The following is a 15,706-nucleotide window of genomic DNA, read 5'->3' as shown; positions in this document are numbered from 1 at the left end:
TAACTCCAAGATTAAGTCATAGTGTAATTGTCACACGTGTCGCATCTACCTCAACATGTCATGGACCTCAAACTTCCTAAATCTCTGATACTGGTACATCCACCTCATCTGCACTTCACCCACCATAAGCATCCACTTCCACGTTCTCGATAACAACACATCTAACCCCGACAACGTCCACGACATCCCTAAGACCAAGTTCCACAACTGCTCCAAGGACACGCCTTTCCTCACTCTTTGGCAAGCAATATAGATTATTGGACATTAGGACATCATGAGAAGATTCTCCTTTGACATCATATTCTCGGAGTCCATGTTGGCAGACAGTTTCAACCTCGTATCCAAGCTATTAGTACAATGAACAATGTTGTCGTTGCCGCTCATATGAAAACTGAAGCGATTACTGAACATTGGTTCGAAGAAAAAGTTGAAGGAAGCGATCAAAATGGTAGACAACGTGGTCATGGAGACGATATGGTAGAGAAGGAGGGAGATAGCAACGATAATGACGAGTCTTAACAAATTAGACTTGTTGTCTAGATCCATGTAATCCATCGAAGACGACAAGTAGTTGCGAGACATAGTCATTATTTTCCTGAGTATGAATTTATTGAGAACAAGTTGAGAATTTTTTCTTTGTGAACATTAAAGTTGTAAAGTGTGCATTGTGTAGCTTGAAGTTACAGTGTTAGATTGTTAGTGTTATACGAGATATGATGGAAATTGAGGGAGAACAGTGTCGTTTCCGAACAGAGGAAATCAGAGACCATTTTGTTCCCTATTAGATTTTTTAGGGACTATATTGTCCTTCGTTAGAGTTGACGGAATAAAAGACCTAAAGAACTGACGAAATTTATGGTTAGAGACCAATCGAGTAATTAATTTTAGTTGGGGACTAAAATGTCTGGTTTAAAATTCTTTGAAAACCAAAATAGGTATATACTCAAGAAATAAAACTTGAAGTCCATTGTAATGTGTCCAGCAAGCTTGAGCAGTTGAGCTTGTGTATGTGAAAATAAAATTTCAAAATTGTCCTCGAGCTCCTTTGCTCGTTTGTCAGGTTTTTTGCCTTCTTGTGTTTGAAATTGGTTTTAGTCCTTTAAATAAGTACAAGCAACTTTATTTAAATATGTTAGAATTATCTTCTACTAATAATTTGTATAACATGGTGATTTAAATGACAGTTTTTAACTTAATTATAACTTAAAATTGATGAATATGAATTAATAAGGTATACATGGCCCATACCCATTTTTATTATTTTGGCAAAATCTTTGGGATTATTATATGTTCAACGTTTTCTCTTGAGGAGTTTTCTTCCAAATAGGAAAGATTATTCTATTCACTACCGCGATCTCTTTATAGTTAATAATTGTTCTCCAGGCTGCCACGGTCAAAATCGACAAGAAGAAAATTTCAATCTTTGTTCTTGGTAGAAACAATTTGTATAATCAAACACGCACATCCGGGTGCATACTAATACTTTTTTTAAGTATAATAAATACAAAATTGCTAACTTTAATGATGAAATGAATATTAAACTAATGAAGTGCACATTTATAGTGATATACTATATATTCTTGTGGTAGTGAGTGTCAGTTTCATGAGATAAACAAAGTCGCTGACGCTTACCTTAATATTAAAATTTGTTTTAGAAATGCAAGAAATGGGCATATAAAGGTGAAATGACTGCAAGAAAGGTCGTCACAGGCTTCAATCAAGGCTACTTTTTGTGTTTTATTTTAATCCCCTTATTATCGTCATGGCATTGAAAGAATATGCTATCTACATTTATAATATATCTTAATCTTAATTTCACACACGCATGAAGAAAATAAACACAAACTTTGTTGTTATGCTTCTAATCTGTTTCTGAAATGGTTGCTTCGTCAAGGGATTATTCTCCAACCCACTTTATTGAAACCTTTAATTTTCTCTTATGTATTTGCAAAAGAATAAGACGATTGTAATGACTAATGAGTAAATTGGTGGTGGAATGGTGAGAAGGACATTATTGTTCACACTTCACACTTTTTTTTTGGCACTGCCTACCCGCTATACCGTGTGTGAATTATAGGTAGAAAAACTATGAGGTGGCAGCCTAAAGTATTTTGCAGTAATTTTCTCATTCTCATTATGCCATATGATATATATGTCACAAATAGCACTGCAACCAAAGAAAATTTAAATACATATTGTCAAACATTTTTATTAAATAAATTAAATTCCAAACCATTTTTGTTACGGGATTTTGCTTACTAATTGAGTAATCTTCATTTGTCAATTTTAATTTTATATATATATAGCTGCACGCATTATACCTTGACTTTTAGATTGTATTTGAAAGAGAGATTAAAATTGAGAGACTAAAATTAAGAGATTGAGATCGAAAGACAGAGATTGAGAGATTAAGCCTGAATTAAATTTTTATATTGTGTTTGGTGTTATCAGTATTATGTTTAATTTAAAATAAATATAGAGATTGAAAGATAGAATTAGAATTTAAAAAATTAAATAAAAATTGTTCATACCCTGACCCAACATTAAGACCCAAGTCCAAATGAGTCAAAAAGACCCAATCTAAAGATTGGCCTTCGCTACTCACCGACCTCCTCAGAAGAGGTCGAATTCGATATAAATCTCGCTTTAAGAAAGTCGGGATCGAAGGTTAGCTGGCAGATAACCCTTGTTCAAATAAGTAATTGCCCATAAAATTTCTCAACCCATTTTCAGGAACCATATCTCAACTTTTCTAAGATAAAGGGACAGTTATCCACCTTAAAAGGTGAAACTACTCCAACGGTAGTTATTGGTTCACTACTATAAATACATTGACATTAGGTATCCCTAAATTTCGATACTCTCTAAACCTGCTAAACCCTTTGCTAACTTAGGCATCAGAGTGTCTTTGCAGGTACCACCCCATCTCATCATACATACAAGTCGGACGGTAGCTCCCAAACGCAAGTCAAGTCGGAGACCGTCTCCTTCTAACGTTTGGGTCAACCTCGCAAGCTCATTCCATTAATCTCCGATTATCCATCGTAATAAAAATAATAAAAAAATATTATTAAAATTTCAGTTTTTATTTTCAAAATTTTAAATCTTTATATTCTCACTTTTTTAAAATACTGAACAGACTAAAATTTTAAAAACGAAAAATCTCTTACCACCAAATATAATACTAAATTTCAGTCTTCTAATTTTAATCTCAGTCCCTAACTAAAATGCTACCTTTAGTGTGGGCTATATAGACGCCCATAAAACAATAATTTTCAGTGGTTGGAACTTGGAAACCAAGCAATACACTATATATAGTTATATAGTTTTTATTCTTCAGCGGAATGCATGATAGCTATTCTAATTTCTTAATGCATTTGTCTTCTTGCTGTTTGTTAGGAATGTTAATTAAAAGAGGTATTTAATTTAATTTTTTTATGGACTACGACAGATACGCAACAGAAGTATATATGTATATATATTCCACGAGACGTTAGCGATGAGATAACATAAATTAAAAGATTACTAATAATATTCTGCTTCAACTGGAACTTTTAGATAATCTACCCACGAATTTAGTTGCACTTAATTAATAATCTCAGACATATCTTATATAAAAAACAAAACAAAACATGTGATTTCTTTATTATATATGTATGCGCAAATAATAATTGAGAAAATTTAGGCTAAATCAGTATAAAAATAGATAAATGCGTGTTCTCTTTAAAATAAGATATATTTTATTCTTTTATGACATACTAAAATAAAATCTTAATCTGGTTATATTATTAAGTATATTAATAACTTGAATTATTTTAATTTAATTAGAATTAATATCTTAACTATAATAAAATTATTTTATAATTAAATTATAATTTAAAATAAATAATTATATAATTTTTTAAAATATTAATAACCAAAACTATTTTTTTTCAAATCATTTTTTTGAATAAAAAATCATCATAAAGAACTTTTTAGAGTAAAGTACCAACCCGGTCCCTGTCCATTTCCCAAAATGTCAAGACGATCCTTAACCAAAAACACGTTCCAATACGGTCCCTAACCCTGAACTCCGTCTGCCAACTCGGTCCCTCCGTCACTTTCACGGCCAAAAGTCGACGGAAAATGCTGAGGTGTGAAGGCAAGGGAGTGACACGAATGGCTCGGATGGTTATGTGGAAGATGGAATCCTACGTGGCTAGATGAAATGGACAGGGACCTTTTTGTCATAGCCCACAACACAAAAACGATGACGTTTTGAGGGTTCCAGGCGTCCTTTTTAGACGAGTGTGGTCCTCTATGTTCCCTGTTTTGTGTATGGAACTAATACCACCATGAGCAACAGCAGAGATCGTGGGATTGGAAGAGATGCGTCGGACGATGAGGGTAGGAGTATTTCTGTGAGCTCCGTTGGTAGTGCTGGAGCCAGGATGAAGAAAAGATTTGTTGCCCCGAAATGCAATTGTGGGATTCATGCAATTCTATTCATGTCATCAACAAAGTCGAACCTTAAGAGGCTATTTTTTGGATGCCCAAATTTTAAGGTATGAAACAGTTAATTATCTTGCTATTCATCCCAAGATCTGTAGCAGGCATCTCTGCATTAATAGTTTGAGTTTGCTTTCTTGTTACTGTGCAGATTGCACAAGGTGGTTGCAAATATTTTCAATGGTTGGATGAATATGTTTCACTGATTGAAGAGGAGCAAATAAATGATGGCAACCCTTATGCTCGGAATCGAAAGCAAAACAATTTTTTGGATGCAGATGTTTGGATGGAGGAGAAACTGACAAAGCTAGAGGATAGAGTTTCTGGGTTAGAGTTGCAGATGAAAAATTCTAGCCACAATAAGTGTAATTGGTGGTTTAGTCATCCATTGATAGTTGTTATATTTGTCTTTGGAGTTGTATGTGTAAATTATCTCCTTTAGAGTGGATAGTGAATAGTTAGTGTATCTGGTTTGTTTTGTGTTGGAAGTTCCTGTTGGTGAATTAGTTGTATTGTATCCGAGTTTATTAAATGAAACAATTGTGTTGGTTGTTTGAAAAAGGGACATTGTGTAAAAAAAGTAGAATGCGTTATAATAGAATCCTTTCATACCATGAAAAGCAATTCAGTAATAACTAACAGTAGTATGTAACATTAACAACTGCAAACAGCCACCAAATGTCAACATATTGTTCACAAAATAACCCCAAAAGTGGGCAATATATAGCCCTATACCAACATCAGCAACACCAAAATAAAAACAGTATTGTTGACCCTTAATTCACATATGCTATGAAAACAAAAAGCAAAAAACTGTTTATGGTTGTTATATGTAAGTTAGTTTATCAAAAAGCCAGCTTCTTCTTTTAACTAGATATAAATCTAGGACCACACTTCTAGTTCTTCCTAGGAGGCCTAAATCCAGGAGTGGGGATAAACTTGAATAGTCTTGATGCAGTTCCGGAAGCTGCTGCGGTCATTGTCTCGGCACTAAGACCATGTGGTTGACTTGGTTTAGGCATCCTTGATCCAGTAGGAACATTAGTATCATTATTGGGTGGAATTTCTATGTTGGTAGGAGTGGGAGGCCTGAAGTGAGGTCCTATGGTTGGAGGAATTTGATTTACCACAGACCCTTGAACAAAGGTGGAGGAGATTGGTGGTCTAACAACTGGTTGCTTCATCCTTTGTGAAGGTGGGTTATTGAAGGTGGGGATGTCAGATGCTCCCTGTAAACCAACAGGATTTCATTATATGAAACAAAAATTATAACTAAGACATTACTATTTATAATGCAATTGTGAACTACACTAGGCACTTACAACTTCTGGTTGGGGAGCAGACTGTGAAAGAGGAATTTCATCTCCTTGTCCCAGTGTTGTACCTTCCTTTGATGTCGATTTAGGTAGCTTCTTTTTTTGTTTTTTTGCCTTTGTCTACATTCATGAATAGTACTCTTTCTCAATTTAGAGTCAACAATAAAGATGATGAAAACATGTACACAAATTAACCCTACAAACTACTTACCACAGGGTCCAGTATTGTTCCTTCAACACTAGTAGTCATGTTGTTTTCCTCACCAACCTGGTTCTATGTGGATCATCATACAAAACAGGCATTTAAATATTGGATCAATCTTTCATGTAACAATTAAATACCTAACCAATCTTTGCTATAACAATTAAATACCTAACCAATCTATCATGTGACACTTAAATCCTTAACCATTATAAAATTATGACAAATCGAACCCTGTAGGAGGCATACATGTGTGGTGCTAGCAGAGTCCACTGCTGGAGCAGACTGCTTCAAACCTCTCCTTTCCTTCTTCGTCATAGGCTTCCAATTTGGGTCTTTGGGTGGGTTGGAGCATGTTTTATAGTAATGACCCTTTTTGCCACACTTGTTACAAGTCACTTCGAATGACTTTTTGGCCTTGTGGGAATTCATCTCCGTCTCCACAGAATCAACTTTTCTCTTCATCTTTGGGCGATGTGCAGCTTTCTTGATTGGGGGAGGTAGTGGCTGTGGTGAATCAGTTGGGTTCCAGTATTCTTCGCTGTTAACTGGATTAATGCAGACAGAATAGGCTGATCTAATAGCATCCAAAGTGAGCCATTTATGCACAAAGTCCTCTGGCTTCAACCCCATCTTAGCCATGGCTGCAACCGCATGTCTACAAGGCATGCCTGCACACAGATTTTGTTAAAAAAACACTAGCTAGTTAAAGACTTTGCATTTATTAACTAGACTAGTCATATAGGATGATGAATTGTATACCGGTTAGCTGCCACACATTGCAAGTACATGTCTTGCTTTGTAAATTTACTCCAACTTTGTGCCTTTGCATATGAACCTCAAACAGGACTCTATCAGAATCACCAGCCCAGGTTGCTCTCCACTTGGTACTCTTGGGCTTGATAAACTGATCAAGCTTCTTCTGCTGCACAGGGGCCAATATACCAATGTGCTGCTCCAGTCTTTTCTTGTGCATAGCCCTTTTCCTCATGATGTAACACCTCAAGTCTTCACACATTGATAGAATTGGCTTCTTCCTATATTCAACAATTTTGGCGTTCCACACCTCACACATATTGTTCGTTATGTTATCAACCTTGGGCCCATGGCTGAAGTAGGCCTTGCACCACACACCCGGGTCAAACTTCTGCAGATACTCCCAGGCTCCTTCATTCAGTTTCTTTAATTTCTCCATTACACTTCTGAATTCTTGAATTGTTGTACAATGAGAGCACTCCCATACCATCTGCTTTGTTTGTTCATCTTTGAAATGTTTAATAAAGTTCTTCCAAATATGAAGAACACAGTTTCGGTGATGAGCAGTAGGGTTCACTTCCTTCATTGCCAGCTCCAAACCCTATGGCAGATTCATAACACAATTTCATCATGTTTATTATCATTAAAAGGTAAACTGAACATGTAATTAACTTAAAATAATTGAATTTTGATAAGAAGGTATACTTGTCAACTAACTTAACATAATCCACTTACTTTTTGTTGGTCGGAGATAAAGTTCCACCCATGCTGTGGAACTTCACCCAAGTCTTCTTTCAGTAAAGTTAAAAACCACTTCCATGTCTCCTTGCATTCATTCGGAACCACTGCATATGCTATGACATAGAAGTGGTTATTTGCGTCTTGGCCCACCGCACTCAGAAGCTGGCCACCATAACGACCCTTCAAGAAGCAGCCATCCAATCCTATCAGTGGCCTACATCCCTCCTTAAACCCCTTCTTACAGGCATCTAAACTAATGTATAACCTATCGAATAGTGGCAGGGATTCAGGTTGGGGAATTACTTCCATCAAGGCAGTTGATCCTGGGTTACTTCTGTGCAATTCCATCAGGTAATCCCGTGTCTTTCCATACTGTGCCTTTTCACTCCCAACGACAACCTCTCTCGCAACCTTCAATGCTCTAGCTACCATTCTAAGATTCACTTTCACGTTGTATTCATCTATGATATGCTCCCTGGCTGCACCTAGCTTCAGATCAGGCTCTGTGAAGAGCTTCTTAACTAACTTATCAGTAACCCATGCTCTATCAGCCAAATTGCTACCAAAATCCCTTCCACAATTGTGTTCATTGTACAGAGTTTTGACCTGGAAGCAACCCTTTGAACTGTTCCAACTTGTAAAAATTAACCAAGGACATTTTTCACCTGCACAAGCTGCTCTCACCCTCAGCTTCTCATTCTTAATGTATAAAACATCTTTACCCTCGTACACAAAATAATCTTTCAGGGCCTTCTTGAATGACTCCATAGTGGGAAACAACTGTCCAACCTTAAATTCGACCTCACCATATTCAGTGTCCTCATCAAAAGTATCATAGGCTGTTTTACCCTCATCCCCAGATGAAACTGGACTGTTGAACACCTCACTTTCATACTCATAAGGTTTCTCATACTCACTATCCAGCTCTGCTGCAGTTGCCTCTGGTACATGGGCTTCAGCTCCATTAGCAGCATTTGTTGTATCCTGCCCAGCAGGCCCATGTTGTCTGGAGCTTCTTGGGCCTCCCAGTTCTGGCCCAGGCCCACTGTTCTCCCCCTGTATACCTTGCCTACCAAGCCCCTCCTTTAACACATGTTTTCTCCTAGCACCAGAGTATTTCCTACTAGCCCTTCTCTTAGCTGTTTTAGGGGACATCTTTGGCCCATCTTCTGCTGACTTAGTCCTCTTTTTCTTACCCACACCAGTTTTTTTTCTTCCTTTAGGTGACATCCTCTCTTTAACTCTCTTCTTCTGCTTGTTCTTCTTCTTATTCAAACTGTCATCACTCCCACTATTATCAGACTCATAACCAGGAGGAGGCGGTTTGTAAGCCTCATCTTCGGCGCTTTCGTATCCATCATCCGAGGAAGATGATGATGACTTAAGGGAATTGCCATCATTGGCAATCACATCCTCCTCCACAAACCCCTCATCAACTACCTCTGGCAAGTCCACAGGATGATCAAAGTAGATGTAAAATTCATATGTATGCCTGTTCTTATCAATACCCTCCCTCAGTTCGTTAATTTCTTTATCCCCATGAATGGCATAAAGGCCAGATTTCATATCAGAGGCAGTCATATCACACCAGTACATTCCCTTAAACTCAACATAGCCTAACTCTTTAAACAAAACAACCAAATCAAAGTAATTAATCAGGTCAACATCCATTGGTGGCCACCTATGAACTTTTCCATGCATGTAGGTAAGATTTCCTTCACTGTCCTTCATGAAATTCCCCCCATGGTGAAACACAGGGGTAACTAGACATTCAGACATCTGGAAAAGGCCAATAAAATTTTTTTAACTCCTAAATAAAAAATTTAAACATGCAATACAGTTTCTTCAATCTTACATAAATTTAAACAACCAATCCTAATAATCTGTTCCACATATCACTAGTTTTTTAACTCAAATCTACACTTTCATTTTATTTAAATACATAAAACTACTAGGATATGGCAGCAGAAACACTTTTTTAATCTCTCTCTACCCCACCCACACTGAAAGAAAACAACAATGGTAGAATGAGGACCACACACAAGCAAAGCAGTGAAAGGGACAGTAACGACACCTACCTCACCAATCAATGCTGTGTGCCAAACCGTCTAACTTCCGTCAAGAGCGCCGTCCAACAACCGTCTACGTCTCCGTCAAGAGCTTCATCAGCAACCTTGTCACTAAGAATTTCACCAGTCACCACTGCCTTGATGGAGAAGAGAGTTGTCTGCTAGGGTTTGGAATGTAATTGTATTACAGAGTCAAGGGGTCTTTAGGGGATAACGTATAAGGCGCGAAAACAAACGACGCCTGGAACCCTCAAAACGTCATCGTTTTTGTGTTGTGGGCTATGACAAAAAGGCCCCTGTCCATTTCATCTAGTCACGTAGAATTCCATCTTCCACATAACCATCCGAGCCATCCGTGTCACTCCCTTGCCTTCACACCTCAGCATTTTCCGTCGACTTTTGGCCGTGAAAGTGACGGAGGGACCGAGTTGGCAGACGGAGTTCAGGGTTAGGGACCGTATTGGAACGTGTTTTTGGTTAAGGATCGTCTTGACATTTTGGGAAATGGACAGGGACCGGGTTGGTACTTTACTCAACTTTTTATTGATTTGGTTAGATTGATGGTAAAACCTTTCACTTGTTGATAGCAACTTAAACATTCCGTAATAATTTTCATAACGAATGCTAATTTTCATCCATATATTTATACAAAAATTATAGTTAATTAAAAATACATTCGTTAACTCTCAGTCTCTGTTGTATTGTATCGGCGGTTTAATTTACGAAATAAAGAATATAATTTATAAAGATAAGGACGATGTCGTCATTGCTTATTACGACGGCATCGGTGAAGGAATAGAATTTTTTTTCCGAAAAAATAACTTAAAAAAAAAGATTTGGTTATTAATATTTTAAGAAATTATATATAATCTCTTATTTTAAATAATAACTAATTACAAAATAATTTTATTATGATTAAAATATTAACGTTAATTAAATTAAAATAACTAAATTAAAGTTATGAGTATATTTAATAATTAAATTAAGATATCAGCTAATTAAATTTTGACATATTATAAATGTTAAATTACATATTATTTTAAGAAAGATAAGATACAACTCACCATAAAAATAACATAGTCTAAATTATTTTCTGATTTCTAATGTCGCTGAGTTCAATCTTTTCATATAACTGAAAACTATTAAGTGAGAAAAATTAGGCCTTAGTCCACGATATTTTAGTTGTTGGTGATATGTTAGTATGATTGAAACCAAACACGTATTTGATTATATGTTCATATTACGTAATTGGATACAATTATTTTTGACAACTATATGAAGTAATAATTATTAAAAAAATTGAAGAAAAGTTTATGAGTGTATCATTGAGAGCATAAATAAATACTACATTGGTCATTCTTTTAACTTTTTAAAAATATTTTGTATAATTATCTGTTTCAACTGTTTATAATTTATAGTGTTGCTAATTAATTTGCTTACATGCATGTCGGTGCATAAGATGATTAACTATGAACAATTACTGATCATTACTATTTCAAGAAAAAAAAAATCCTTTAACAATGGTGGTTTGAAAGTAGGATCAGCAGCTAGGTAGGTTTTTAAAGTTGACAAATCAACTATCAATATCAAATCACTTCAGAAAGATTATGCGAGAAAAGTAAAATCAATAATTAAACGATAGAAAAGCCTAGAGAAGGTTTGCGTACCAAAAAATAAGAAATTATAAAGTCAAGATTAAATATTGGTAATTTGATTCAAGTTGCAACAACTCCTTGTGAGCTGTGAAAACAATAATTCAAAATATTAAGTTGGCCTCGTTTGACCTATAGGTAGAATTTGTTGCAGTAAGCGCTTGGTCTCATATAAATTGAAACTTTAAGACAATGATAGAGTTGAGTAAACTTTAAAATAATTGGTAGAAATAAATAAATAATTGTTGCTGTTTAATTATACACTGTTAAAACAACTGAATATACATATATAAACATAGTTATTATCTATGAAAGATAGGCTCGAGACAATCATTGTCGCTACGAAAATTATATTAACGTGTTTCATACTTGTTCTTTTTTAAGGTATGTGTTACGGATCCGACCCACGGATTCTACGCACTCGGTTTATCAGGAGCAATCCGTTTCGACCTGAAGGTCTAAAACCGGCCCTTCAGAGCTCCTAACCAACTTTCGAATTCAAACACCTCTTATCTTAGCCAAACAAGATAAGATAAGATAACTGTCATCACCTATAAATAAGAGGACCCAGGTCCCTCCAGGTATTTATTGATTCCTCACACTTTCTACCTCTTAGATATATCCTGACTTGAGCGTCAGAGTGTCTTTGCAGGTACCTCCCCTCCACTCCACTCGGACAGTCCGACATCCGCCTCGACCCACAGGTTCCCGATCCTCCTCTCAACCCGTACCAGAGTCATCCTGTACAGTCATATGGTAGTTTGGAGTGAAAAATGTGCCAAATAACGGAAATGAACTATTATTAATGAACGATGGAAACTATTTTTAATATTATACAAATTTAAACAAGTATAAACTTAATTTTATCAACTAAAGCTATATTTTTTGTTATACTTATTTTTTTAACTTAATTAGTTATATCTTTAGTACAATTTTTTTTATATAAGATTTTTTTGTTTATCATATAGATTTTTGTATATTTTTTTATTTATCTTCTCTCGGTTTTTCATTTGAAAACATTATTATGATAAAATATAATCATTAATGATTTAATGTTGTCTTCTCCCACATCAATTTAAATTTTTGGGATGGACGCTTTCATAATATAATATCAGACCTTGATAAAAAAAATTTAAAAGACCTATACAAAATCAAACAAACCCAATAAAAAAAAGTTCTTCTTTAAAGAGAAGTATTCATAAACTTTTGGGATAAGTAATTTCAAAACATATTAGATATCAAATTTTAAAACTTTTTAGGTCAAATAAATTTTATTATTATATTATAAAATTACTTCTTTCAAAAATTTAAGTAAAGAAATGGTTATACGTTTTAAAATAATGTTAGCTACTATTGAAGTTGGAAAGCAAGCAAGCTAATAATTAATAAGAAGGGTGGTGTTGTTTTCATGAGATATGGATTGTATATGAGGCAAGAATATAATGAGAGACTTAAAGGTGTCTCGTATTCGATCTACTTGAATTGGAGTCACATGAGATGTATGGCTACTAAATATATAAGACATTAAGAAAACTATAAAAGAATGCTGCCACTTTTTTATTCTTTCTTTGCTAAAAGCTTATCAAGTCACTGCCAAAACCGCTAAGCACCTTTCAAATTTTCCCACAGCCTTTTGCTTCCCGTTTCAGAAGAACTTTCTGAAAGCTACAATTCAATCATCATCATCATCATGTATTTCAGGGACGGATGGGAGAAACTCATTTTCTTTTTTCTCAAGCAGAAATAATTATATGAACTCCAGTAGTGGTATATATATAGAGAACTATAACTAAGATTCTTTATTCCGTAAACATCCATATATATAAGGCTATACATATATGTAGCCAAAAACAGTAAGAGCCACAAAAGCTGTCGTCCATGAAAGTGATAAACTGATTTAGGGTTTTGTCGGATACATTTCTTTTCTTAAATCTTAATTATTTATGCAATTGTAGCGTACATATTAAATGAAATTGATTTACAGCACCCCCTAAAGAAACAAAAGCGTTATGTATGTATATGTATGTTATAGCATTTGCATTCCAAAGTACCTAGAAGCAGGTGAAGCGTCATCTTGATAAAGCAAAGGTGGTGGTGGTGGTGGTGGTGATGATGAGTAGTTAACGAGAGAGGTCATATCAGGTCCCCAACTAGTAGTAGTAGTGCTCTCTGTTGAAGTTGTGCTGCCATAAAAACCCTGCTGCACTTCCATTTGTTGATTATTACTCACTACACACGCCATGAGATGGCTCAAATCATCATCTATCAATAAGCTTTCAAAGCCTTGCTGATGGTGATACATATTTGGCGGTGGATAAAGGTGGTGTTGCTGTGGGAAGGAGGATATGAGGGAGGTGAAATCGTAGTCGTGGATGGAAGGCGGTGCAGGTGGTACTACTAGTTGTGGAACTGAAGAAGAAGAAGAAGAAGAATTAGAAGAGGAATTGCAATAAGGAATAGGAGGAGGTTGGTCTAGTTTCCTTTGCTTTGCAAGGAGCTTCTTCTTGAGCCTGGTGTTCCAGTAGTTCTTGATGTCATTGTCTGTGCGCCCTGGTAACTGTGCTGCTATAATAGACCACCTGCTTCCAATACTAACATACAGGGTGCAGATGATGTTGTCTTCTTCTTCTGAGAAACTACCGTGTTTAATGTTTGGCCGAAGATAATTCAGCCATCTTAGACGACAGCTTTTCCCGCATCTCTTAAGTCCTGCAATTAATTCATTCGTTAATTAATTAATTAATAACCAGAAAGTATTTATTATTGTCATGGACTAATGTGAAAGAGTGGTTTAATATTAAGATCCATGTATATATATATACCTATCTTCTGAGGGAGGGCGATCCAATTGCCTCCTGTGCCGTGCTGCTCGATGTAAGACTTGAGTTTCGCGTCTTCTTCAGGCGACCATGGCCCTTTCTTCACGTTCGCTTTGTCACAGCAAGGTGCTCTTCCCATCTCTCTCTCTCTTAACTGATATGTTGGTAATGATGGATGCTCTTTATATATATAGAAAGCAACAAGAGTGAGAGGGAGAGGAACGAGTAAAGAAAGAAATAGCCTGGAGATTCAAAAGGAGATTGAGGCTTAGACTTTTGGGGATTTCTAAAAGGTGTAGTATTTGGGTAAGAAAAATAACACAAGCTTTATTTATTATTATATGGATTAATTGGAATACCAGTGACGAAGTAGATCAATGTTTTTCTCCTTGTCCTTCTTAGTCTACTATATATCTATAATAATTCATCATTCATTTATTTATCAATATATTATATACATACACCCTATCCATCTATCCCCTCTCTCTTATATTATTTCTGAAAAAAATATAATGCCGGGGAATAATTGAATTATTATTGCTGTGGATGGATGGTGGATGATCATGATGATATAATAAACATACATCATGTATGCATGTATGCATGTGAAGTTATAGTGGGACCTATTACAAGGAATCTGGATTGGAAGGTTAATAAAGCGATGGTGATCAAAACCACTTTTTTTTTCCTTTTTTGGGGTTGAATGGTTCTTTGATTACATAATGCCTAGACCAAGAATGACTCGTCTATTACGCATCATGATCACCAGAGAATCCTGCAGATAATGTCATAATAAACTTGTGCAATGGTAAATATACTATTATATATTAATTAATAAGGTTAAACTCATAGTTGATTGGTTAAATATAAAATTGTCAATCTATCAATATCTCCTAGTAACTACCTTCATTTCATTAACAATTTGATAAAGAAATTGTGCTTATTCCATATTACGCCTTGGTTCTTCGATATCTTAGTTTGTAATGCAAGTTATGCAGGAATGTTTTTCTTAAAAACTCCCGTAATGGAAGGAGTTGCCTTTGTTTACTACGGCTACATATTTTAGCCTTTTTATTATCATCAGATGTGCTTTATCAAATAAAAATAGGGAAAAGTTTAGGGACCAGCAGTTTTGTTGAATTTTGGCCAGCATGTAACCAGCAGAGTAAGGTGAACCATTGGATGAAATCTCACATCAATCTCACACCATCAAATCATTATTGATGGCTAGTTGATGGCTAACAATCACAAAAATTGCTGGTCCCCTAGCATTGCTCATAAAAATATCAACCGTGTTATCGTATTCAACAAAAATTAATTACTAAATCTATTATTTATATAAATATATATAAACTAATTTAATAACTATTTTTTTATACATAATTTTCGACCAGTTGTCTAATTTAAAAAAATGACTACAAATTAGGAAAGTTTAGTCATTGTGTACAACAATGGCAATTCGTTTGTAAGAAAAAAAAAATCTTTTTCTATCTTTCTCTTGTTATGTATATTATCTCATCTACTTGCCTAATTAGATATTTTATATATCAATCCTTTTTTTATATGTTCAAATACTTGAGACAGGTTTTTATCATCTTTTTAATAATAAAAATTATTACAACTTCTTTTCTTATAATTTCGTTTATTATTTTGTCTATATATA

At 35.2% G+C, this 15,706-nt stretch overlaps 1 protein-coding gene across 1 annotated transcript; it reads right to left on the bottom strand.

Moving 5' to 3' along the window:
- Nucleotides 1-12,760: 12,760 nt before the first annotated feature.
- Nucleotides 12,761-14,350, bottom strand: LOC107487612 (transcription factor RAX3). Its single transcript, XM_016108280.3, has 2 exons — nt 14,047-14,350; nt 12,761-13,933 (listed from the first exon to the last, which is right to left on the bottom strand). Exons 1-2 carry the CDS (start codon nt 14,180-14,182, stop codon nt 13,251-13,253), a joined length of 819 nt encoding a protein of 272 aa, XP_015963766.1. The 5' UTR covers nt 14,183-14,350; the 3' UTR covers nt 12,761-13,250.
- Nucleotides 14,351-15,706: the final 1,356 nt, after the last annotated feature.

The sequence above is a fragment of the Arachis duranensis genome, chromosome 5 (genome assembly GCF_000817695.3).
Source record: "Arachis duranensis cultivar V14167 chromosome 5, aradu.V14167.gnm2.J7QH, whole genome shotgun sequence".
Lineage (NCBI taxonomy): Eukaryota > Viridiplantae > Streptophyta > Magnoliopsida > Fabales > Fabaceae > Arachis > Arachis duranensis.
The sequence above is the reverse complement of the archived record's forward strand: the minus strand, read 5'-3'. Positions and strand labels throughout refer to the sequence as shown.